Source organism: Cupressus sempervirens, chromosome 7 (genome assembly GCF_028749045.1).
Source record: "Cupressus sempervirens isolate cs-2001-9-10 chromosome 7, ASM2874904v1, whole genome shotgun sequence".
Taxonomy (NCBI): domain Eukaryota; kingdom Viridiplantae; phylum Streptophyta; class Pinopsida; order Cupressales; family Cupressaceae; genus Cupressus; species Cupressus sempervirens.
The window spans coordinates 443,526,221-443,551,932 of NC_143124.1; the positions used below are offsets into that span (position 1 = coordinate 443,526,221).

Here is a 25,712-nt window from a genome sequence, read left to right on the forward strand (position 1 = left end):
TAATCTGCTTAAAAAATAATTTATATGAATCGGCTTAATAAATTCAAAACTAATTTACATATAAATATTACTAAAAACATTTAAAAGATCTTTGATAGCATTTTACCAACTCATATCTGCAATCGTTTATTGAAATGAGTTTACAATTTCATTACAACTTCTTCCAAATGTTGATAAAAAAATATTTGAAATATTACAGCCAAGTCCACAACACAACATAGTTTACCATTGGAAAGGAAAGACTTGAATAACCATTCAGTTAGGGTTAAGTGAAGAGCCATGGTTAAAAAAAAAATCATCAAGTTAGATTATTCTATGTTTGATAAAATAGCAAGAAACTAATTGAAAAGAAAATGCATTGTCACATGTGATGTGGGTGTTTCCTAATAAGAAAGCGAGTGTGGTGGAGGGCAAAGAGAATGTTTCTTACCAAAATATGACATCGAAAAGAAGATTGTTATTGTTATCAGTGAAACTATGCAGGAATAATATATGAAATAATCTGAAACTTGGAAGGTCAGCCAAGTGTTTGCATCGCCGATGTACATTTAGGCTAGAAGCTCATGTAAGGAGACTTGAACCCTTGATCATCCATGCCAAGAATAACTTTGCTCATGTAATTGATGTCCATGTTCCATCCCAATGGGGGCAGGTAAGGCTCGAAAATAAGATGACTCGCTGAATTTTAAAAAAGCTAAGGCACAAATGTCTGCTGTTTCAATAGTTTTATTATTCTCATGCTCGGGCATCGCCATTGGACTTGAGAATAAATCTCTTGTATTTTAATATGGTGTTCGTACTTCTTCCTTCATGTCTATTGTCATTCATCGGAGTACTCATGTAACTTAAACCCACTGCAAAGATTACGAATATGAATGTAGGCGAAGAAAGAAATACGAGCTCTTTCTAGAAAAAAAAAACTCATATATTACTGACCCAAACCTGAAGATTGATTAAAGGCCACTTCCTTTCCACGCTTTATCACTAATATTCTCCTATTCTGTGTTTTGTTCTGAGACGACCCAAAATTGATTTGCCCTCCTACCATTTAGTAGTGCAAATGGATCAATCGGGCCTGACATTGGAGTAATGGGATGGTGATACAATGGCTAATTTAAGCAGCAGCTCGTCTGCAATTGGACCTTAGGGGGTCCCGGTGGCCTTGCCCATGAAAGCTTTTGTATAGGGGTTTGAGAGAAAAGGTGGAATCAATCAAATTGAAGCAATTTACACAACAATTAGTGAGAATTGGAAGTAGATTAAGGGTAGAATTTCACGACACACTCTTGTAGGCTAGTAGATAAAATCTAAAATTTTAAGCAAAGCAGCATGAAATTTTAGTTGAATCTCAGCTTGTTCAAAGCAGCATGAAATTTTAGTTGAATCTCAGCTTATAGAACAACCTTGTCTGATATAATTTTCCTATGCTAAATTGAATAATGAATGTGGAATCTGGTAGATATATAAATGTAAAATGGGGAAAAAATAATTTGTAATCAAAATAGAAAGATAGGTGATACTGCTCAAAAATTGGTTTCTAAATCTGCAACCTAGACAATAGGTAGGAGAAATTATGAAAACACTCCAAAGAAATTGATATATGAGAATGTGCAGATCATGGTACTGTAATAATAGAATCATTAACCCCAATCTTTCACACTTGATTTTGGAAATAGAAAATACATGCCATGTATAGCTACCAACCTAACATGCAAAATGCCACATAAAACTTCCCAACTAATGACACCTTTACTTTCATTTTTTCTTGAAATTTTCTAAATAAAATATTATGGAGAAGACTACTGAGAAAAATACCAATAGCCAAGAGAAATAAAGTATGACTTGTATTTAATTCCATAATTTCTTCCACACTATAGTTTTTGGTATGATTTTTCCATCTTTCCTCATTTCCAAAGAAGAAACTAATACTGAAAAAGCAGTTGAAAAGTAGTCTCCTGCCTTTTAGGCAGGGACTAATAAATCTTCATCCCACCCTTTTTTTACAATCACCCATCTTTCGTGTCCATGTCCATGGGTGGCCAACCTAACACTAATTGTTCAAGTGACAATTGCAGGTTTACGAACTAGAATTTATTTTTAAAAAAATTATTCTAACATATATGTCTTATCCTGACCTCTATTAGACTATTGTCCACTATCAAAGCCATTAGTTCGAGATACGATTATTTATCAGAGTAAAGAAAATCCTCGAGTATTGAACCTTTTATGATTTTGTGATATAATGGCCCATCTTCCTTTCAGCCATTCCTTAAGAATTACTATTCATCGCAATCAATACCCAAAACTTACAGATCGTTCCAGATTATTTCAGAAAACTTGCCTCAATTTCAAATTAGTATTTGAAATTTCTGCAATTAATGCCTGTTGCTTTAAGGATTCAATCTTTTAATAACGATGAAACTTCTGGTAAACTTACCTCAAAATCTGTAGAACTTTTGGCCTGTCACATGATACCACTACAATGCATTTGTTTGTATTTCTGTATGCCACAATTACTTGTGCACTTCGATATAGGATTACGTCTTACAATAATATTGATTGTCAACTCAGAATCTCGGTATGGCCATATTTGAGTGTCTTCGACCAATATCAGCTAAACCCAACAGAAATCGGATGTAGCAATCATAAACCCGATTAAGTAGCCAGCAAATGCCGGCAATCGTAAACCTGATTGAGTAGCCAATAGATGACGGCAGTCATAATTCTGAGTAATTGTAATATGGCGTTAAGTGCCTAGTTTGACTAGATTTGAAAGAATTTGTACAATCTACAAAAGCAAAAGTGAGTAGATGAACAGAAACGCAATTTCTGTTACTTTATGTGCTTCTGTAATTTTGAAACCCTTTACAGTGTGAGCTGTGAATTTCTAATATTGGATAAATTCTATTTCATTATTTAAACACACCACAGATGACCATTTTACACAGGGCTTGGCATATGTTTTTAACGGCTAAAACCAGCTTTGAAGGTCATGTTCTTGTCTTTTAACTCGAAAGGAAAATTGATCAAGTTCTTCCAATGATAAAGTTACAGCCTAAAGATATGGAATAACAGAATATACGCCAATTATAGTTTTTTCAAGTAGATAAAACCAATATATACTTTACTCGTATATTTTCTTCGAAAACTACTTAATGGATCTGGTTTGGAATGAATCCCCCGAAAATTGGCACTAAACCAATTTCTCCTGACTCGGCATTTTGGTTGCAACAAGCTGTAAATGTTTGATTAGTATCCACATGAACAGAAATAACTGATGCTAGTGACGGAAAAATAACTCAAAGATCGTCGAGCATTTGTAACATATACTTCCACTACCTCATAATAGTATTGTTCTCAATATATACGAAACCAAATGAGATGATAATATATAAATTATTTTGATTCCACTCGAAGAATTTTTGTTCAGCGTTGATAAATGTATTCCAAGATGAAATTGGAGCGACGTAAAGTGACGAAAGCATTTATGCCAACACAGATCTACTTGAAATAAACATGCTTGACATTTCTGCTAAAATTTATGAATTTAAAGTGCTTTCCTGACGAATAATGTATAGCTACTTCAGCAGTTGCTAAAGACTAATTAAAAGTCCATATAGGAAAAACCACTAGCTTTCATCCAAAATACACCAACCCAGAAACTATGTATTTTACGAAATGAAACCCACCCAGAGGCAAAACTTTCTAACAGCTACAGAACATTCCATGAATATTCAGATGCTACAAAAGCCCACATACCAATAGTAGACATGGGAACAGAAAATAAAGACCAGCCAACTACAGTTAATCTACAGGAAATATTCAAAACAAAGATCTTTCGTAGAAACTGAAATGGTTATAGAGTACTCGATCAGAGTGAGTTCATTTTATATTGAATTTTCCCTTTAAAACTTATCATCTTAAATATTAATAATTTACCGAAGGAAAGCACGACTAATCATGTTGACTCTGATGGTAACACCCCAAAACAAGCAGGAGACATACAATAACAAGTTAGTGCTTTTGAGTTTTTTCCAGCTACTCCATAGCTAAAGGCCAGCTCCTCACCTGCGGAAATATCTCTTGATGCAAATAAGCACGGCCTGGGAAGAACTGACCCTGAAGACCGAACTAATGTAAGGAATAGATTACCACCATCACACGAATGGTTGATAAACCGAGCTACATTACCAACTATTGTAGCATCAATATTTAGCCTAAGACATGCTTGACCTGAAGGGAGGTGCTCTCTTATGACTAGCAAAGCGCAAGAATATTTGTGCTTATTCAAATTAGCTTTATCATAGTGCCGTTGTCTTTGTCTAGCTTCTGTAGTTGTCAGAAACTCACCTGTAGAAAACAGGATTATCATTAACTTAGTTCCAAGTTTCCTCAAACGTGGCTCATAAAACTGAAAGTATGATTCATGAACAGAATATTAAAATGCACAAGTGGTAATCCCAAAACACAACAAAAATTCAGATCATCCTACCAACTGTGTTATAATTTACATGTTTACAGATTTGACATCTCAACAATAACTTAGCATCAATCTCACAACTTGAAAGTACCATGAGTTACAAATAAGGCAGCAAAGCATAAACTTGAATGTTCTTAATACTATGTCACATAAGCCTATTTATTAAAGTATAGCTCCTTGTTACAACAATACTAATTCTGCACACTAACCTCGCCAAGGTCAGAAAACATAACTATAGTTTTTAAGTACCATGAGTTACAGATGAAGACAGCAAAGCATAAACCTTGAAAGTTCCTAATACTATGTCACATAAGCCTATTTGTAAAGTATAGCTCCTCATTACAACAATACTTCTGCACACTAACCTCACCAAGGTCAGAAAACATAACTATAGTTGTAAGTAGGAGATATTTCCACAGCAAGTCAAATTGTGATATTGCTATCAGGATTTAACTGTGTAGTTTTTTTGAGTCAAACTCATTGACCCATGTTTCATGAGTAGTGATTCACACATGAATCCATCCTCATGAGAATAAATGGAACACTTAGCACTCATTATCCATCTCTCATGACAATAAATGGAACACTTAGTACTCATTGGATCTAGGTCAGAGATGGATTCATGTGTGAATCACTACTCATGAACCATGGGTCAATGAGTTTGACTCAAAAAAACTACACAGTTAAATCCTGATAGCAATATCACAATAACTATAGTTTCTAAGTGCACATTGTAATTGAAATTTTGTTAATAGACAGGGTACATGTTAGCCATATTGATAAAAGAGAAACCGTGTAGAAAAACATTGTTACCTCTTCAAAAAAAGAAAAAACAATGTCATTTACATGTTCCTTAACTAACCTTTTCCAAAGAAGAGAAATATAATATACTAACTTTTTAAGTGGCAATTTATTTTAGGTAATCATATGAACGATAGTAACAAATAACATCACAATGAAAGATCTACATGAAATGGTGAGCAAAGTACAAATACTTTCCAAAAACCATTTCCACCCTGGATTGGAATATAATATCATCCCATTTTCTGGAATGAGAGATCTGCTACACCAAAGAGGTTTGAAAAACTCACTTGGCTTCTGAAGGGAAACCTCCTTCCTTGATAACAAAGATGCAGTAAGCCCATCTTCAGGTACAAGATTTGATAAAGAATATCTTCTAAAAATGGAGGTGAATCCTGTCAAGCATGTCAACACCCACGTAATTCAAATTATTGGCATTTCCAATTCATGAAGGTAAGTGAAGCCGATAAACTGAGGCAAAGAGTATTTGGCACAACCATCTGCAGTATACTGTTAAGGCCCATACGAAATTCTTTTTGAGTTTGCGGTACTCCTGAACTTGAACATCTCTCGATTTAGATATAGCAAGCCTTTTCTTGAAAGGTGACTGTATGTTGATGATTGAAAATTATCAGATGAACAATCAAATACAGTTAAACTGTTGAAAGCAAGAAAGGGCAATTTTGCTGCAGAGTCAAAAACAGCACAAGGGAGTTTTAAGTGTCTAACTTACTTTTTACCTATTTGGAGTATTTTTGAAGAGTCGAGCGATTTCCAACGACACCACTTATTATCAGATGAACATTCAAACGCAGTTGGACATTGAGAGCATGAAAATGCTATTTTTTTGCAGAATCAAAAACAGCACAAGGAGTTTAAAGTGATATAGCTTATTTTACATGATTAATTTCTTCTTGAAGAACAGTGTGATTTAAATAAACACCAGTTCAAGTCCATATGCAAACTCATGATTTAGCAAGTCGCATGACTAGTTATCAGTGAAAAGTTCAGCCGCAACCAATTCATCTTAAGAAGTTTGATAACTGTCAAACTTGCCTTATATGGAACAGCAGAGAGGTGAAAGGCTAAACTGTTGTCAAACTCATCACATACAAGCAAAGTGGCAGCTTAAGAGTCTTCTGAAAAGACATTGACCTTCTTGCTATCGCTTACACATGGACAACATGGAACTGCCTCTTTGTCAATTCATCTTCCCTTCCTCTCCCACAAATACCCCCATTGGAGTATGTTTTGGAGATGTTAAAGATATGGTAGCGTAGGTCAGAATTCAAGGATTGATCTGATAAATCTGTATACATATGTGCATGTATGTATACCAGTTCATGGTATACATGCATACACATACATATTTAAGAACAGTTACTGCCATCAGTGAAATAGCTCTTGAAATTGACCAAATTATCATCATCAAACTAAGTATAAATTCTGAAGCATTCTCTTGGATCATGTTCAATCAAGCAAACAAATTGTGGTTATGATTGTTTATTCTAGATCGAAGTTTGCAGATGATTAGTTTAACCTAATCACACCCGATTAGGATCGGCTTCCTTAATAAATGCTCTTTTATATCTAATCGTGTCTCTTCATGAAGAGACATATGGTGTATAGACTTGACCATCTATGACTGTGTTCCTTGGAGCAAATATAAGACAAGGATTCAAACAAGAGATATGACCATCGAAATCAATAAATGGTCCTATTTTCTGCATTAATACATCAGATCGAGCATCAGAGACAAATCACAGAAATACTTATCTCTAAATTGATAGTTGACTGACTTATACCTGCAGTGACTTATTATTATTATTACCTACAAAATCAAAGAATATATCAGTATTACCACAGTCTGATACATTTAGAGCAGTATTACCTCAGTCTGATATCACAGTCTGATTATAAGTTTGACAGTCTTTTACAGGAGAGAAATGGAGAATAGGACATTTGCAAAGGTTGAGAGAGCTTAGACAAGATCAAATTAGAGGCTTTCCTGATTGTGATACTCTTGTGATACAAAAGATTGTGATTGTAGTTCATTGCAAAGGATTCTTGGGATGCTCAATTATGTTATATGCTAGGAAAGTGTTCTAGAAGCATTCAAAGTGCAAGCTTTTTCAACTAATTTTGGTAGCAAATTCTTGCTTAAGCTTTCTTCCCACATTGGATTTCACCAAAAAAAAATCATTTGTACTGTTATGTGTCCTTTTCAAGCATAATGAGTTTGAGAACAATTAAGTGTTACAAGGCTCATACTTGGTAAGCTGATTTTTGACTCGCAATCGCACTTGGTGCAGACTCGGCAATTTGAAAAGTCCAACAAATTCAGAGGATTTTAGGGGTTTAAAATTTGTATCATGCAACCTTTAATAATTAAACCTCAAAGACAATAATCTCATTAAATAGAAGCTACTCTGATCACACACAAAAGTATACATCACATAAGTATAATTGCCAATTTTAACTGAAGGAAATAGCACAGTAGATATATAAATAGTGTCAATTATATAAAAAATTCATGGAATATGAAACCCACAACATGAAAAGTTCCAAAAAATATTTAAAAACAAAAGCTAGAAGTCTATGGCTCAGAGGAGACTATATGCCTCGACCCCCCAGCCCTCCTACATGTGTGTCTAAGATAGGTCTTGGGTGATGATGCAGCCACAATATCTGCTAGTGTCTCAGGCTCAGTGACATCCACACCACACTACCCCCCAGCCCTCCTACATGTGTGTCCAAGATAGGTCTTCGGTCATGATGCAGCCACAATATCTGCTAGTGTCTTGGGCTCAGTGACATCCACACCACACTAGATCCTGGATGATGGTTATGTAAGTTATATGAACAAAGACGAGTTCAATATCCTCTATAAACATGTCAAGTTTTAAAAAATCGTTGATATGATAGCTCTTGGATCTCTATTTGACTACAAAACTGTTAAGCAGTGAAAACTCTGAATACCATCATATTGAAACATATCTTGAAAGAATGAATACCCATTAGTATTTGATAAGGAGAAAGGTATAGCATCGTCTATGTATAAATAACTAAATGGAAGTAAAATTTTACAGCTAAGAAGAAGCCCTAGAATGCCCCCTTTTTGCTCCAAAAAATGCCTTATACCTCAAAGCGGTCAAAATTAACCAAAAATGTTCTCAAAGATTATGGTATGGGTGAAAATAGACACTTGTTTTATTCTAACTTCTTTGCAAGTACCATTTAGCTTCTTTTCATTTTATGCCAAGCTTTCTTCTTTCCTTTTTAGTTTTGTTGGATACACTAGGGTCTTCAGAACATATATCAACTGTCTTGATATGTATATAACCTAAATATAAAATATATATCAAATTTGTATCTGGGAATATCTGATCTATGTGCATATTGGGTAGGATAGATGTTTTATGTGCAACTGGGGTGTACATGTTTGTGTAGGTATCAATGTATGCATGCATATTTTCTCCAATACGATATTTGTGTTATTGTTTCAAAGACCTTTGAAAGATAAACTGATCTGCGGTATAATATCTGATATGAATCACTAACGTATGACAGTCAGTTATTTCAGTATAAACTGTATTGTATATTCTGCTGTAATCATTTACTGTAGCTGGAATAAGACTAATGCACTGCCGCTGTGATTGGTGATTAGACTTCTCCATCGACCTGAGATATATAACAAGGGCAGAGGTGTATGTCACATAGGGACATGATTATACGTGGCCTTTAGGGTCATGGCTCTATGGGCCATGCTCTTCTTAACACAAGGTTTAAACAAACAAACTGCCGACAATGATAACATATGGAAATCATTCTAATCAACCTGAGATATATAACAAGGGAAGAGGTGTATGTCCCATAGGGACATGATTATACGTGGCCTTTAGGGTCATGGCTCTATGGGCCATGCTCTTCTTAACACAAGGTTTAAACAAATAAACAAACAAACTGCCGACAATGATAACATATGGAAATCATTCTAATCAAGTCCCCGATAACTAAAAGCGTTATAATGCAATGAAGACAACTTCAATAATATCAATCGTATGTCCACATGTGTGTGTGTGTATCTGTGTGTGTGTGTGCGTGTGCGTGTGCATGTGTGTGTGCGTGTGTGTGTGTGTTAAATAATAGAGAGAATCAGATAATACAACACTTCTCCTGCTGCTACATATTTAAAAATTTGCACTAAAGTATATTTGTTATTAATTTTGACAATTCTCTTGAATGGCAATTTAAAAATTAACAATAACGGCTTCCTCATAGGGGCATAGAATCGTAATGACTGGAAAGCTTCTAAGAAAATATTTATTTTGAACTCTTTAAATAGAAATAGTTTTTTGTTTATTTTCTAACTGCTTTGCATCTCCACCTGCGCAGTAGAGTCTTGATCTCGAGACTTACCAAGTCTGATGAGTCTTGTAGACTCTCTCTAGCAAGTCTTGCAAGACTCACCCAGACCCAAGTCCTGGCTCCCTAGGCCTCTTTTGACCTAGCCCGCCCCTTGACGCAGAGACTCTAGGCAAGTCCAGGAGAGTTTTTGTAACCTTGAAATAAGCCTAATTTCAAAGTTTTTCCAATAGGCTGGCTGGTAGGCAAAGAACTCCAGCTTCCTTGGACAGCACAAGACAGATCAGGAAATGACTCTGTTGATACTTGATAGTGAGCTCAAATGGTCTTGGTAAGCCTCGTGATGGTTTTAAATTTTAATATTCATGGAAACTGTTTTTGTATTAACTGAATGCAAAAAAGCCAAATATAAAGTATACTGATTATTTTTAACTATACTCTTGAGTGGCGATGTAAAAATTAGCAATAGAGGGTTCCTCATAGGGGCATAAAATCGTATTACATGGAATGCTTCTGAAAATTAGTTATTTTAAACTCTTCTATATGTAAATAGTTTTATTTGTTTGTTTTCTAACTGCTTTTTATCTCCACCTGCATGGCAAAGTCTTGGGCTTGGGACTTGCCAAGTCTAGCCAGTCTCATAGGCTCTCTAGCAAGTCTTGCAAGACTTGCCCAAACCCGAGTTTTGGGTCCCTTGGTCTCTTTTGACCTAGCTCACCCATTGACTCATAGGAATCTAGGTGAGTCCAAGAGAGTCATGTAACCTTACAATAAACCTATTTCCAAGTTTTCCCATAGGCTGATTGGTGGGCAAAGGAGAACTCTAACTTTCTTGGAAAGCACAACACTGATCAAGAAATGACTGTTTGTGGCAGTGAGTTAAAGTGGTCTTGGTAAGCCTCGTGATCGTTTTTGTATGCATGGATTTTTTTGTGTTGACTGAATGCACCAAAGCTAAATATAAAGGCTTAAAGCACAATGGCTATCAATTCTGACTATTCCCTTGAATGGTAATGTAAAACTCAGCAAATAGAGAGTCCTCATAGGGTCTTGTTGTGAGGTTTTCACACTATTGCCCCGTCGCACATGGGAACCCTATCTTTTCGCTTTGCCAATAGGAGTAATCACTCTTGGTCTCTAGGGTATTGAATAGCAACAATTTGAAGTCTCCAGGGGCTCGGTTTGAATTTGAATGGAAATGGTTAGGGATGCTAGAGCTCAAGTTAGATCAGATGTGGCCAGTAAGTGCGGCAGCCCTTGTGACTTCACCTTGAAAGGGGGCATGATTGAGGGCCTAAATTGGCTAAGCATGGGAGGCACCAAGTTACATGAGTTATCCTCAGGGTAGGGCGGAATCCACCTGCCCTTGAGGATAAAATCCTCTTCAAATCCAAATTTTCGCCCTCCCGTTATGAGCTAAAACCCAGGCCTACTTCACAAGCCCACCTATGACTAATTGTTCAAAATTCTCATGAAAGTCTAGGATGAATTCAAAATCAGATCTAAGACAAGTTTCATTACTAATCGTGTTTTGAGGGCTCGACTTAAGGCTTGATCATGTTGAAGCTGAAATGGTTTAAAGGATTAGAGGAACAAATTTGAATTGGCAAAAAAAGTCTTAATAAGACATGCGTTCTGCACTGTATAAAGAAATTCGGGTAGTGGGTCTTAAGAAAGCTGGAATAGCAAGAGCAAAACAAGGTGGGAGAGAAGTGGGGGTGGGGATATGTTTTAAGATTGGGGCTAAGTGATGTAGTAAAATCCTCAAAACTTCAGGATTTCCACCCAACCAAGAAATCATTAAGCCACTTCAAATTCTGCTTGGTTGTAGGCAATGTAAATTTTGGGCAAACAAATGCAAAGTCAAGTTAATGGAATGATGAAAGGAAGGTGGAGGCGAGTATTTGAAATCAACAAAAAAGACCTCCCACAAGGATTTTTATCCTCAGCCACATCAAAATTTCACCTAGCCGGTGACTTATCCTCTCAAACATAAGGATTCCGCCTTAGAATTCAAAACGTTATTTGCCTCCTCCCATGTGACAAAGCAATTAGGTGGATGAGTGATTTGAAAGGTTTGAACAAGTTTAGGAGAGCCTTTTAGATGTTGGCGGAAAATCAAGTCGAGCGAGGATAAATCCTCTAAGGGTGGTGGATCACCCTCAAAGTATTCCCTTTATCCTCATTTATCTTTCAATTCCACCCAACAAAAGGACTCAAACAGGTAGCATGTAAATGGACCGATCTCATTAAGACACTAAACAAATTCAAAAAATCATTGTATCCGCTTGGCAGGTTGGCCTGCATGATTAAATAAAACAAATCAACCAAAATGATTTCATTGGCTATTCAAGCCAAAGTCAACCTCATGGAAAAATGTGCCATTTCACCCCTTTGGATGCATATAAGGAGGTTTGAATCATTCATTTTGTCACCAATTCTGAGCGAAATACCTCTGCAGTCCATAGAGCAGAAATATACTTTCAGATGAGTGCCGAATTGGCCTATGGTTTCGGCCAACGGTATCCTTGGTTGGCAGCGGAAACATTGGAAGGGAGTGCAGCTTGTTGAAAGCATTCAATTTGGTTGAATGTATTCCCAAAGATCGAGATTTGTAAGGAAGAAAAGAAAAATCTGAACATGCTTTAAAGCAAAACATCTTTCATGTTAGATTTAGTATTGAGCAAATTCACATTACAGATTTGAATTACTTGACTAAATTCAGAATTCTTTCGGGCCAAAATGTTAAGATGCTTTGTAAGCAAGAAGTTAGATTTGTATAAGGGGGAGGGAATTTTAGATGGTAAGAATTAAATAAAGATGGGTTACCATGCATCAAGATCTAACCTGAATTCTTGTCCAAAAGAATATATCAAAATTTGCAAGAGGAGGAGAGGTTTGATCTTAAAATTAACAATTGTCATTTTACCTTGATGTCAATGCAATTTTATTTAAATAAAATGTTTTAGATTTCTTCCGTGTTTGCTTATCATTCTGTGAGCTTACTACTTTTCTTTTCTTTTGCAAGATGATCTTCATTGAACAACCTTAGGAGATGTCCAAGACTTCAAAGGCAGATTCAAGCTCAAAGGTTTATGTTGATGTTTGTATCTGCAGGACATAGCCTGATTATCTACATGGTGCTCTTTCATATACTCACATATGGGAATATGAAGAGATGCATTTGAAAACATGAAGAGACATACATTTGGAAAATGAAGAGACTTTCTGTTATTATATGGAGAGTCTCTCAATTCTACAAATATGTCATTGCTTTGTGTGATGAGCTTGGTATTTGATTAGAAGCATTGTACTGAACCCTCTATTACTTAATAAAAGAGATATAGCTTTTGGTGTGCAGGGTTTTTCCCTTCAAATTGGAGGGTTTCCCCAAGATAAATTGTTGTGTCTTTCTGTGTCTTAGTGCTCTTTATTTTGTTTATTGTTGTGTATCTTTAATTTTGAGCAAACATTATCATGGTCTCATAGCAGGTTGGATAACAGAAAATAAGGGAGTTTCTCTTGTTCATTAGTTTGTGTATCTCTTGCAGTTTGTATTGAGTATTTTATAGGTAAATCTATAAGAGTTGATTGTCAGTAGCGGTAAGAAGTAAAATTCGTACCTCAACTGATAGCAGCAGCAGATATTATTCCTACTTGCAATGGTTGTGCAAACTAAATCTGATCTCAAACCTTCTCATTTTCATGACGCTCAAGCTCGAGCGACTTCATTGTTCTGCTCTTAATTTTCTCTCGATGTTTTCTAGTATTGATATATATGTGAGTCTGTGTTTTCTGTAAATGGTTCATGTTTTGTGTTTCCACCACCGTCCAGACTTTATGAGATTTAATCATAATGTAACTGTCTTTATTAATCAAGCTCATGAGGTATTACCATTCGTGACTTATAGTCTTCCCTTTTCTGATTGGGTTGATGAAGTGGCATCGCTGAAGGTTCCTTGTCATCACCATTTGTAACTGCTATTGACACTTGGATGAAATCCAAAATACCTCTTCAATTTTGTGCTGTAACATCTTTCATTGGCCATGTCGAGTCTAACAATAGAATCATTTTTGTGTATGATAACTATTCCAGTAGACATTGAGTGTTTGGCTACTTATTGTTATTTTTTTTTTGGGTGGTGTGATGTTTAGTCAGAATTTGTCATGTGTCAGTATGATTAAAGGAAGTGTGTGTCATTATCATTGTAAAAAGACATTTGTTAACAAGTTCCCCTTGAGTATCTTGGCATCTAATCTGCCGCCAGTTTGCTGTATTGTAACACTTGTGTTATGTAATGTCCGCTTTTTTTAGCATTCATAGCATGATGTTGTCGTTAGCCTATTTCCCCACGGTCCCGTAGGCTAACCAGGACATTAAAGGGACCTAGAGGCCATTTGGCCTAGATAGTTTCAGTTGCAGGTCTTTCTGAGGGGTTTTGAGGCAACTTTGGGCATACTTACTATTTATAGTAAGTCATCTTGGGCATGGGCGGACATCCAGTGGCAGCGGTATGTCAATGGTAATTGTTTAAAATCGGCAAGAAGACTTGTTTATCATTGATAAGATTTGTTTTGCATTGATAAAGCTATTTTATATAGTTAAATTTAAATATTTAACTTTATTAATGCATAGACTATAGTTTGTGGGAAATATTTAAATTAAAAGAGTCCCCTTTATTTTATAACATTGGAGACATAAGTTACATAAAGGGAGTGAAGTTTTATCCCACATTGAGAAAACGAAGGATGGAGCTCTTGTGAGAACACTATAAAAGAAATGGAAGAGCTTCTTTTAAGCAGGCTTGGAAATATCAAAGAAATTGAGGAATTTTTTGGAGATTATATCTCAATAGTTTGAAGGACGAAATCCCTTCAAGCTGAAAATCGTGACGCCATTGAAAGATATGGTCTTGAGATTCAAAATAGTAGCAATCTAAAAAAGCGGATACGAAAAAGCAGTTCGAAAAAACGGAACTGAAAAAGCAGACTGAAAAAGTGGGTACGAAAAAGTAGTCCAAAAAAGCGGAACCGAAAAAGCAAGCCGAAAAAGCAGTCCGAAAAAAGCGAAACCGAAAAAGCAGTCCAAAAAAGCAGCTCGAAAAAAGCAACTCAGAAGGGGCAGCATTCAAGAAGATTATTACAGCCATCTACAACCAGGTTCTTTTATTAGTAATGTTTTTTAGGGTGTTATCAGTTTCAGCTGTAAGTGTGCATTATACCAGCATTATCATTTGTAATCCATGTAAATGCCAAAAGTCTTGGCCACATTTTATGAGCATTGTATTAGAAATTTCATTGCAAATTAAGAAGATAATAGTTGCTAGTGTCATTTAAGCAATTTAATATCATTATTTATTAGCTAGTTAGTTTGCACACCAACTGTTTGTAAAAATACAAGTTGGCTGTAGGTGTACATTTCTCATGCTTAGATCATATATATGCACTAAATATTGTCAAAATTAGTAGCACACTCATGTTAGGCCATTGTGTAATCCATTTGGAGTCTTCTAGCACAAGTTTTTCATTGATGCAAATTGGAAAAGAGTCATTTAAAGCCAGCTGAAAAACTATATCAGTCATATGTCCCTTGCATGTGAATTGTTTGATGAAATTCCTTGAGCTTTCATCAGCGTTTTTTTGAGGGTAGATTTGAGGAGGGTTATTACAGTGGTATCAGAGCTTACTTGCAAAGTGTTTGACGAAATGTCAAACAACTGAAGTATAAAGATTTTTGGTGTTTGAAGAAGTTATACCCTGTTGGGGTTATTACAGTGGTATCAGAGCTATAAGTCCTGCCATCCTGTGGAGGTCCTATAGGGAATTTGAAATAGCCAGATAGAGAGAAAAATGTTTGACAAAATGAATGCCGGTTCAGATCAGTGAAAGGAAAGATTTTTACAATTATTAGACACCTTAGCACAGGGACAGCGATCAGCAAAGCAAAGAGCACAGGAACAGAGTCAGAGATTTGAGCTTATGATGCAGATGATGGCTTGTCAAATGGGGTTGAATGCTAATGTGGGTGGAGGAAATAATCAAAATGTTAATAACAAGAGTGGTAATAATCAAGATGGGCACATAATGGAGGCGAACAAGTTGGGAACAATTTCGGTCATGCACCCCAGCAAGCTAGGACAGTGAGTTCAAAACCCATGATTCCCACATTTCCTCCTAGAGCCGCAGAGCAGCCCGTACCAGAGCCCTAGATCATTGATATACAGGACCAGTTGAGGAGAGATTGGGAAGCCGGAGGTCCCGATTTTATTGCTGCAATTACCTTTAGGTAGTATATAGATGTGCGGATGAAGCATATGCCTCGTGGACATGATAAGAACCAGAGCTATGAGCTACGGAAGAAAGTAGGGAAACTTCAATTACCATATTATGATGGCTCGGGGAAGTCTACAGCAAGAGCTTGGGTTCAAAGGCTTGACACATACTTTCAAATGAACCCTATGCCTGAGGAAGAAGCTATTAAGTATGCAGCAATTCACCTGGATGGGTTAGCACACGAGTGGTGCCATCATGGTATGGTCACTATGGGTCATGCACACATTACCTCATATGTAGAGTTTACGGAGAGACTAATTGAATGTTTTGATAGGCCTAAGGATCATACCTTCCCTATGACAAGCAGAAACTTGTATGAGGAGTTTAACAGACGTGCTGATTCGATACAGGGAGACATTAGCATATCTTCAGGTAATGGTTTATCTGCATCATCTTCACAGGTAGAATGGGTTACAGATGTTGTGCAGGTTGAGCCAGAAGGTGATATCACAGGCACACCGGATTGTGCGATTGACACATATAGTGATTCCAATACAGTTGGGTTGGATGAAGTTACAACAGTTGAGGATACTGTCATGTTTGAGGATAGTACATTTGATCAACAAGTGAGCATTCAAGACTTTGCAGAAAATGAGTATCAAGCACAACTGGATGCTTCTTCACATGAGATAGAGGCTAGTAGCTCTTTACTTGGTTTGGCAAGCCAGTTGAAGACAAGGGACAAGAATATTGTCACGGCTTTATCTCATCATGATAGGATACATGGATTGATTGAGAATCACATTTGGATGATTCAACTGCAGGAGAGACAGAAAGGAGTCACAACAAGTTCTTCTTGTGACGACTTACAACAGATCAAGGAAGGCATGGAGGCAATGAAGTTGGCTCTCCAGGATTCTGAGAGACATGTGGACGAGCGTTGTCTTGAGGAGAGTTCAGTTCGGGAGTTAGCACATATAGCAGGGACTCTGTTTTCTTTTACAGTCGGGTCACATGATGATGATATGAGTATGTCTAGCATTCACACTCCGGATTCAGAGATTGTAGACAGGTGCGTGAAGTCAGTTGGTATTGTTCACATTACTCAGGTGAGAATTTTTCTTGAATTGCTAGCTGGTTTCCGTTCATGGATTAGATGTTGGGATCCTTATCTTAGTACTTGGGATCATTTTGACTAGAGATATCTATCATTCCTTGGTAGTAGTATCTATTGCACCATCATGGATTTGATTAGTAGTTTGCCAGGTGTAGTTCTCATCCATGCCAGCAGCTTGTTTGATGCTGGAATTAGTTTTTACACACCTATGTTGGGCATTGTTCATATATCCAGTCGACCATTCTTGTTGGAATGGGTTGATGATATCTCAGATATGACAGAGTTTACAGAAGAGTCCCAGGATCTGAGTATTACAGATGATAGCTATTCCGAGGTTACTCCTTTGGACAGTGTACCAGGGATAGAGTATAGGAGTTCGACCAGTCGGCACAATCATGTGTCTGGTCAGCTGAGAGTTGGCGAGCAAGACATTTCTATCGCTTGCGAGCATTTCAATGCTGCTCGTCAGTTGTTAGCAGTTTATGGATGGGGTTCTCCTACTAGTGATGAGCAGGGAGGCAATTATCTTTCCTTGACAGAGATCCACTCTTTATGGGAGGCTATCCGGATTCTGAGACAAAATTATATGCACTTGGTAGCCGACAGAGATTATCTTATGGAGTGGGGGAGTACAGCATACGATGCATTATTGGCCAAGGAAGATGAGGTGAGTGAGCTTACTCAGCAGCTCGAGGTGACTTTTGAGATTCTTGAGAGTACACAGTTGGCTTTCGAGGAGTCACAGTTTCATTTGGCTAAGGTGACCATAGAGTTAGAGCGACTTCAGTCTTTACCAGATTCTGTACAATCAAGGACCGTGGTGTCTGGTGATCCTCAGATGTCCATGGTCGAGGTTGATAGAGGTAGTGGAGATGAGGATATATCTGTCCACGACACTAGTATTGGCATATTTGGTCCATTTCCACTGGAGGCAGGTTCAACTGAGTTGGGCGCTGTAGCTAAGCATTGTGATATGTTTGACTTGGAGGGCACAGAGACTAGTGATGTTGTTGTTGATTCTGCACTCTTGGCTATATCATCCTCTGACTTAGCTGATGATCAGTCACGGTTGGTTGTATCACGTCTGCAGGGTGAGTCTTTGACTAGGATTGGTTCTTTTTACCGGCATTATACTGTAGGATATGTTCATCGGTTTGTTTTTAATCCATGTGTTGAGGAGTTGATGGCAGACAGGTTTGGTCTGGGCTCTCGTTTTTGCTATCTACCATGTAATGACTATTCACCATCAGCAGTGCATGGGTGTTATGGTGATCTGCAAAGTTGTGATAATTGCAGTAGGTGTGCAGTGTGTGGATTCTCTGTATTTGGTGCAATTTCATGCGGGAGTATTCATCGTTGTTGCAGAATTGTATTGTACATTCCACATAGGCTAGTGGGATTTGTTGATGGTATTTACTATGTTGGCAGTTTGGGTTATCTACTCTACTTGGGTTCTGATATTTCAAGAGCTTGTTTCTCATGGGTTCCTGACTTCGGAGTTTGGGTGAGTTGTATCCGCCAATTTGATTATGGATTCCTCTTGGTTAATTTTCAGAGGTTGTTGCAGAAGCCTATGTTGACTGACAGCAGTATAGTTCATGACTACATTTGGGATCCAGGTGGATTGATTGGGTTGTTCGACCATTGCTTGGGGACAAGCAATTTTGGGAAGGGCGGACTATAATGTCCCCTTTTTTTAGCATTCATAGCATGATGTTGTCGTTAGCCTATTTCCCCACGGTCCCGTAGGCTAACCAGGACATTAAAGGAACTTAGAGGCCATTTGGCCTAGATAGTTTCAGTTGCAGGTCTTTCTGAGGGGTTTTGAGGCAACTTTGGGCATACTTACTATTTATAGTAAGTCATCTTGGGCATGGGCGGACATCCAGTGGCAGCGGTATGTCAATGGTAATTGTTTAAAATCGGCAAGAAGACTTGTTTATCATTGATAAGATTTTTTTTGCATTGATAAAGCTATTTTATAAAGTTAAATTTAAATATTTAACTTTATTAATGCATAGACTATAGTTTGTGGAAAATATTTAAATTAAAAGAGTCCCTTTATTTTATAACATTGGAGACATAAGTTACATAAAAGGAGTGATGTTTTATCCCACATTGAGAAAACGAAAGATGGAGCTCTTGTGAGAACACTATTAAAGAAATGGAAGAGCTTCTTTTAAGCAAGCTTGGAAATATCAAAGAAATTGGAGAATTTTTTGGAGATTATATCTCAATAGTTTGAAGGACGAAATCCTTTCAAGCTGAAAATCTTGACGCCATTGAAAGATATGGTCTTAAGATTCAACATAGTAGCAATCTAAAAAAGCGGATACGAAAAAGCAGTCCGAAAAAGCGGAACCGAAAAAGCAGGCTGAAAAAGCGGGTACGAAAAAGTAGTCCGAAAAAGCGGAACCAGAAAAGCAGGCCGAAAAAGAAGTCCGAAAAAAACGGAACCGAAAAAGTAGCTCGAAAAAAGCAACTCAGAAGGGGCAGCATTGAAGAAGATTATTACAGCCATCTACAACCAGGTTCTTTTATTAGTAATGTTTTTTAGGGTGTTATAAGTTTCAGCTGTAAGTGTGCATTATACCAGCATTATCATTTGTAATCCATGTAAATGCCAAAAGTCTTGGCCACATTTCATGAGCATTGAATTAGAAATTTCATTGCAAATTAAGAAGATAATAGTTGCTAGTGTCATTTAAGCAATTTAATATCATTATTTATTAGCTAGTTAGTTTGCACACCAACTGTTTGTAAAAATGCCAGTTGGCTGTAGGTGTACATTTCTCATGCTTAGATCATATATATGCACTAAATATTGTCAAAATTAGTAGCACACTCATGTTAGGCCATTGTGTAGTCCATTTGGAGTCTTCTAGCACAAGTTTTTCATTGATGCAAATTGGAAAAGAGTCATTTAAAGCTAGCTGAAAAACTATATCAGTCATACGTCCCTTGCATGTGAATTGTTTGATGAAATTCCTTGAGCTTTCATCGGCGGCTTTTTGAGGGTAGATTTGAGGAGGGTTATTACAGTGGTATCAGAGCTTACTTGCAAAGTGTTTGACGAAATGTCAAACAACTGAAGTATAAGGATTTTTGGTGTTTGAAGAAGTTAACCTGTTGGGGTTATTACATGTTACCCTGGTTTATTTGGACGGTGTTTTAGAATTGATTGGAAAGCCTTGTGGATGTTAGTGGTTGTTTAGGTGGAATATTATGGGATTAATGTGCATCCACAGAATGTAGTGTTGATATTTTTCTCTGTAGTGGGAAGAACTCTGCATTTGGAGTAATATGTGATTTATTTCATGTCTGAAGCATAAGTTTTATCTTTCATGATGTGTACGGAATATGATTCGAAATCATTTCAAATTTGGTCAAGTGTATGCAATTAATGATTATAGGATCAATTGTGTTGTGGAAGTATAGATACAATGGTGATCATTCAAATGTGTTCATGCAAAGTCTCATGGCCCATGTCTGTGTTACAATTGATAGATTGTAAGGGTTTAGACAATTAAAGAGATAACTATTTAAAGTTCATGAATATTTTATGTGATTATTAATTCATTCATTAGAATAGTGAATTACGTTTGCTTCTAGCATTGGTATTTACCTTTCTGTTAGGTTGATTCTATGAACTATTGCCAATCTCTCTATAGGTTTCTAGGATGGATCGAGGAGTGTACCAGGAGCAATCAAGGGGAGAAAGAGTTTGATGCATTCTGTGAGGAAGTCATGGAGACACAATTTGCTGTCATAAGGTTGACAACTGGAAACATTGCAGATTGTTTGGTGATCAGTTTCTTCTAAAAAGAGGAATTAAGATTCAATGGGAGTTTGTGGCAGATTGAGTGTCAAGTCCTTTGCAAAAGATCAATAAGCTCGTGGACTGCAATGGCTCCTCATTTGGTCAAATATTGGAGTTGATTAATTTATTGTGATAATCAAAGTTGTGAGTATGCTGCCCCTATTGAAAGGGAGCCTTGGTTGAGAGGGAGTCTCAACATCAGATGATCTTTTATAAGCTTGAATAAGTTTTTCTTTGCAAAGGAGAAGTTCGAAGTGCAATCCCTTGCTAATGAGTTTTTCTATGTGAGGGAGAAGTTCAAGGTGCATCCCTTGTTAATGAGTTCCTCTCTGTGAGGGAGAAGTTTGAGGTACAGTCCCTTGTTAATGAGTTCTTTGTCATGTCCCCTCTCTAGTCTGACTAGCAGAGTCATGAGAGTTGGCCTATTATTGGAGTCTCGTAGGCTAGCAGTGGTGGATAGAGACTCATACCGGATACTCAGTGACCAGATTTGGTTCTACAGTCAATTTGAGAGTCAGTCAGGGCAGTTCCTTAATTTTAGTTCTCCTAAAATTTAGGAGGTTGTGGCAATGATCAGATTTGAGGCTCCTTAGGACCAGTATACAGTTTCAGTTTCAAGGTGACAGGGTATATTCTCTAGTTTCTAGGAGCATCACTAGTTTTTAGGGATGGGACTGCCAGTTGGCATGCATTGCCCTGCATTAGTCACAGGCATGTGACAGGTCCCGCTCACTAATTATTTGGTTGGTTTGGCTTTCCAATTGAATAAAATGAAATATTTTTAATATTCCTAAGTTTGTGTTTAAATAAATTAAAATAAAGCTATTTATATAGCTAATTGGAGTAATAAGGGGATTTTGGGTTCATCCGATCAAGTAGGGCTATGTGTTATAGCTCGTTGGAAAGGTCTTGAATTATTATAAATTATTTTCATCATTAGAGACCTTCGATAACCTAGAGTTATGTTATTTGAGGAAGGGGGTGTTTTCCTATACATAAAGGCTTTTTAATTGAGAAGATGTTATTTTATAATAAAGGGAAAGGCATATTCTCCCTTTAGGGTTCAATTGGCTTTGAGAGGAAGAAAAGGAGATGTTGGCTCATTCTTTCATTATCTTTTTTACATCTTCATTCTTGATATTTGCGATTTTGCTCTGAGGAGCGATTCTAGAGAGGATTGGGACGCAAACCCTAGAGCCTGGCTATTGGGATGCAAACCCTAATAGATGGCTTCAGCAGCATTCTACAATATTGTTTCAGCAATTGACAAAGATTGTTAAGTTCAGCATTTAGGGGTGCTTGTGCATTGCACGTTGGGGGTCTTGTTTGGCACGATGGGATCTTCTTGCTGCCTTGGCGTGACTATAGCAGCCATACAGCTGCCTTTCAATTGGCATGTGGCTTGTTGGTTGGCTTACGTCAACCATCTCTTCCCTTTTGGTGCGTGGCTGGTCCATTCTTGTAGTTGGCTTCATCATTCTTTGTTTCTAAACACCTTTGCTGGAAATACTGATTACATAAATTGCCTCGTATGATTTGTAGCTATTCTGGTTGACTGAATATTATATTATTTGTTGCTTTTGTTAATTATTGTTTTACATGTATCTGGAAAATACAAAAAAGAAGAAACAATCTTTCTACAACTTCTGTCTAATTCTCTAAGACCACAAGTAAAGCACAAGAAAATCTATTATTTTAATTAAAATTTATAGAAGTTTAGTGAAAGGATCCTTTTGGGATCTTTCAGTGGTATCAGAGCCTGAATCCTGCCAGCCTGTAGGGTTTCAGTGAAATTATCACAACAGGTTACAGAAAAGGGTTTGATAATTCATTTCAACATCTGGCATCTATTTTTATATATCTTCTATGCATCCTGGTGGAGAAATACACAGGTTTTACGAGCGCAAGAGAAACCAATGGCATGCAGAGGCCACCAGAGACGCAGAGACACCAACTATAGGTGAGGCACAGGGTGTTGCTGGTGACAACATGCCTTCAGAGTCAGAGGAGAGAGAGTTCATGAGAACTCTGATTGTTTCGCAGCCCAGGATAGTCCAGACACTAGACAAATTGCGGGATACCCTACAGCGGATGGAATTGGATATGCATGGAGGTAGACAGAAAAGACAAGGAACAAGTTAGTTTCCATTGCAAGAAGCCAGCGCAGTCATCGATCCCATGTCTCAGCAGAGAGCTCCCTTCATTCCCATAGGCAGGAACATTCACGTATTCCTGCTTTGGATAGACCATTATTGCCTCAGTTTGGGCAAGTTGAACAGCTGGTACAGGTGGAGCCACCTAAGGTTGGATTCTAGGATTTAGTCATGGCAACTACAGCTGAGTGGAGAGCCTTACCCCCAGGTTAGGGATGTTTTTCCTTTTCCACAATATTGTGCACAACGTAGGGATAACACCAAGTTCGGAGGAGACAGAGGCTACAGACCACAACAGAACAATGACCTCGGTAGAGCCACTGCGAAGATCACACTGGCTACCTATGATGGCACGAGCTTGGGTGCACCAGTTGGATATCTATTTGCGATTGAGACCTATGCCTAAGAGAGAGGCTATACAGTTTGCGGTTTTGCATTTAGACAGGGTTGCCTATGATTGGTGGCACCATGGATTGGTCACCCAGGATCACGCCATGGTTGACTCCTATGCTGAATTCACTGAGCGGCGTATTGCTAGGCTTGATAGTAAAGACACAAAGCTTTACTACAGGAAGTTGGCACATATTAGGCAGACAGGGAACGTGGAGTCTTTTGTGAATGAGTTCCAGCGTATTGCAGTCATAGCTCCGAACATATCTGATAGTTGTTGTGTGATGTTGTTCATAGAGGATTTGCAGAACAGGCTAAAGGGACTAGTACAAGCATTCAAGCCAACCACCCTCAAGGAGGCCATTGATGTTACATTTAGACTAGACACCCCTCCTACTCCTTATTAGGCAGATAAGAAACCTTTAATAGATTCTTTGCCTCCCCAGAAGGCCAACACTTCCCAGGGTAGAGGGGAACCACCGAAGATGGACCAGGAGTCGAGGAATGAGCTGAGGAAGAAACTATGCATCTCCTATAAGGAGGCATGGGAGCCTGGACATCGTTGCCTTGGTAAAGGCAAGGTTCATTTGATAGAGGTGACATCTGAGATAGGCGATGAGGAGATACCTGATACTGATACTAAGGATAGTCCGGAGGAGGTTGAGCAGGAACACCTACAATTAGAGCTAAACACTCCGGAGCCTTTGGTGTCAACTAAAGTGACTATGGCTACTCTCTCCAGTTATCCCAGATTTCATGCCTTTCGTTTGAAAGGTACATTGAGAGGCCAGCGGTGTAACAAATGGTTTTTCATATCTAAAAAACAAAGACAGATTATATAAAGATTTTCCAACATTCATTGAATAGATAACTGAAATCCTTTTCATATGACATTAACTGTTTTACCAATTAACTGAAATAACCATAACCATATCAATGATCATTTGAAAATAACTAGTTTAACGATTAACTGAAAATAACAATATCCATGATTATCTGAAATAACTAGATTAACGATAAACTAAACATAACTATATTTATGATTAACTAAAATAACTAGAGTAACAATTATCTGAAAATAACTATATTAATGATCAACAGAAAATAACTGTATCAATGATTAATTGAAATAACTAAGTTATCAGTTAACTATCCTCTCTACATACAAGTAAGTTAATGTTTATCAAGAAAAGAAGAAAAGAAACATACAAGTATCATCCGGAGAGTCTTTAGCTAGTTGTGCAAGCCTCGGCTTTTGGTAAGAGGAGAAGCATTGACATAGGCTTAACCTCCCAACCTCGGACCATACTTATCCCCACACAATCTATTGAATTAGAAAGGCCCTCCCTACCTCAAGATCGGGCTTGGGATATTTTTAGTCCAGCCACTTGAGCATCCTGGTGTTCAAAATGTCCTCACAGTTATGAAACGGACATGTCTGCATAATTAGCACTAGTGACATCAAGTGATCATTAGATGGCAAATATTCCTTTAAACTACCTTGGTCAAGGTTTTCTGATAGGTTCAACAACCTGATCGCCACCACTCAACTTGACAATAGGAAACATTTATAGGGAAGAGCATGAGCTATTAAGTATAGTTAATTAATTTATTTAAGCATATCTAATTCCACTTCTGCGTTCTTGCAATAGGCTTAACCTCCCAACCTCGGACCATACTTATCCCCACACAATCTATTGAATTAGAAAGGCCCTCCCTACCTCAAGATCGGGCTTGGGATATTTTTAGTCCAGCCACTTGAGCATCCTGATGTTCAAAATGTCCTCACAGTTATGAAACGGGCATGTCTGCATAACTAGCACCAGTGACATCAAGTGATCATTAGATGGCAAATATTCCTTTAAACTACCTTGGTCAAGGTTTTCTGATAGGTTCAACAACCTGATCGCCACCACTCAACTTGACAATAGGAAACATTTATAGGGACGAGCATGAGCTATTAAGTATAGTTAATTAATTTATTTAAGCATATCTAATTCCACTTCTGCGTTCTTGCAAATCCATTCCACCTCTTCACCCTTACATGGCTATACAGCCAGTGAATCCCAAGTGTTCGAAAATTTTGAGCAATCTACTCTATGCATAAATTCTAAAAGGATTCATTGATTAGCATATCTTATCACAAACTGTGACTTGGAAAAATGTGTTCTTGAGACCAGTTGAAAATATTATTGAATTATGATTTCCATATAGTATATTTCATCCATGTTTTATTGCATTTAGAAAGCTCTCTCTTAAGAGGTTTTATTCGACTTTTTCTATGATGATTCTAGCTGTTATGAAAGTTTTAAA

At 37.5% G+C, this 25,712-nt stretch overlaps 1 protein-coding gene and 1 long non-coding RNA gene across 3 annotated transcripts in view; one reads left to right on the plus strand and one right to left on the minus strand.

Moving 5' to 3' along the window:
* Window positions 1-359: 359 nt before the first annotated feature.
* LOC149547492 (uncharacterized) lies at window positions 360-13,006 on the plus strand. Its single transcript, XR_016353874.1, has 2 exons — window positions 360-652; window positions 12,675-13,006. It is a non-coding gene; the product is annotated as an uncharacterized LOC149547492 (long non-coding RNA).
* LOC149547493 (histone-lysine N-methyltransferase SUVR3-like) overlaps window positions 3,837-25,712 on the minus strand; it is a 54,004-nt gene continuing 32,128 nt past the window's right edge. Inside the window, exon 2 of one of the 2 annotated variants that reach the window (XM_089791668.1) lies at window positions 3,837-4,350. In XM_089791668.1, coding sequence (XP_089647794.1) covers window positions 3,959-4,350 — 392 coding nt within the window. In that variant the 3' untranslated portion in view covers window positions 3,837-3,958. Of the gene's footprint in view, window positions 4,351-5,388; window positions 5,677-25,712 lie in introns of those variants that run through there. The other variant, XM_089791669.1, reaches the window with a different exon arrangement.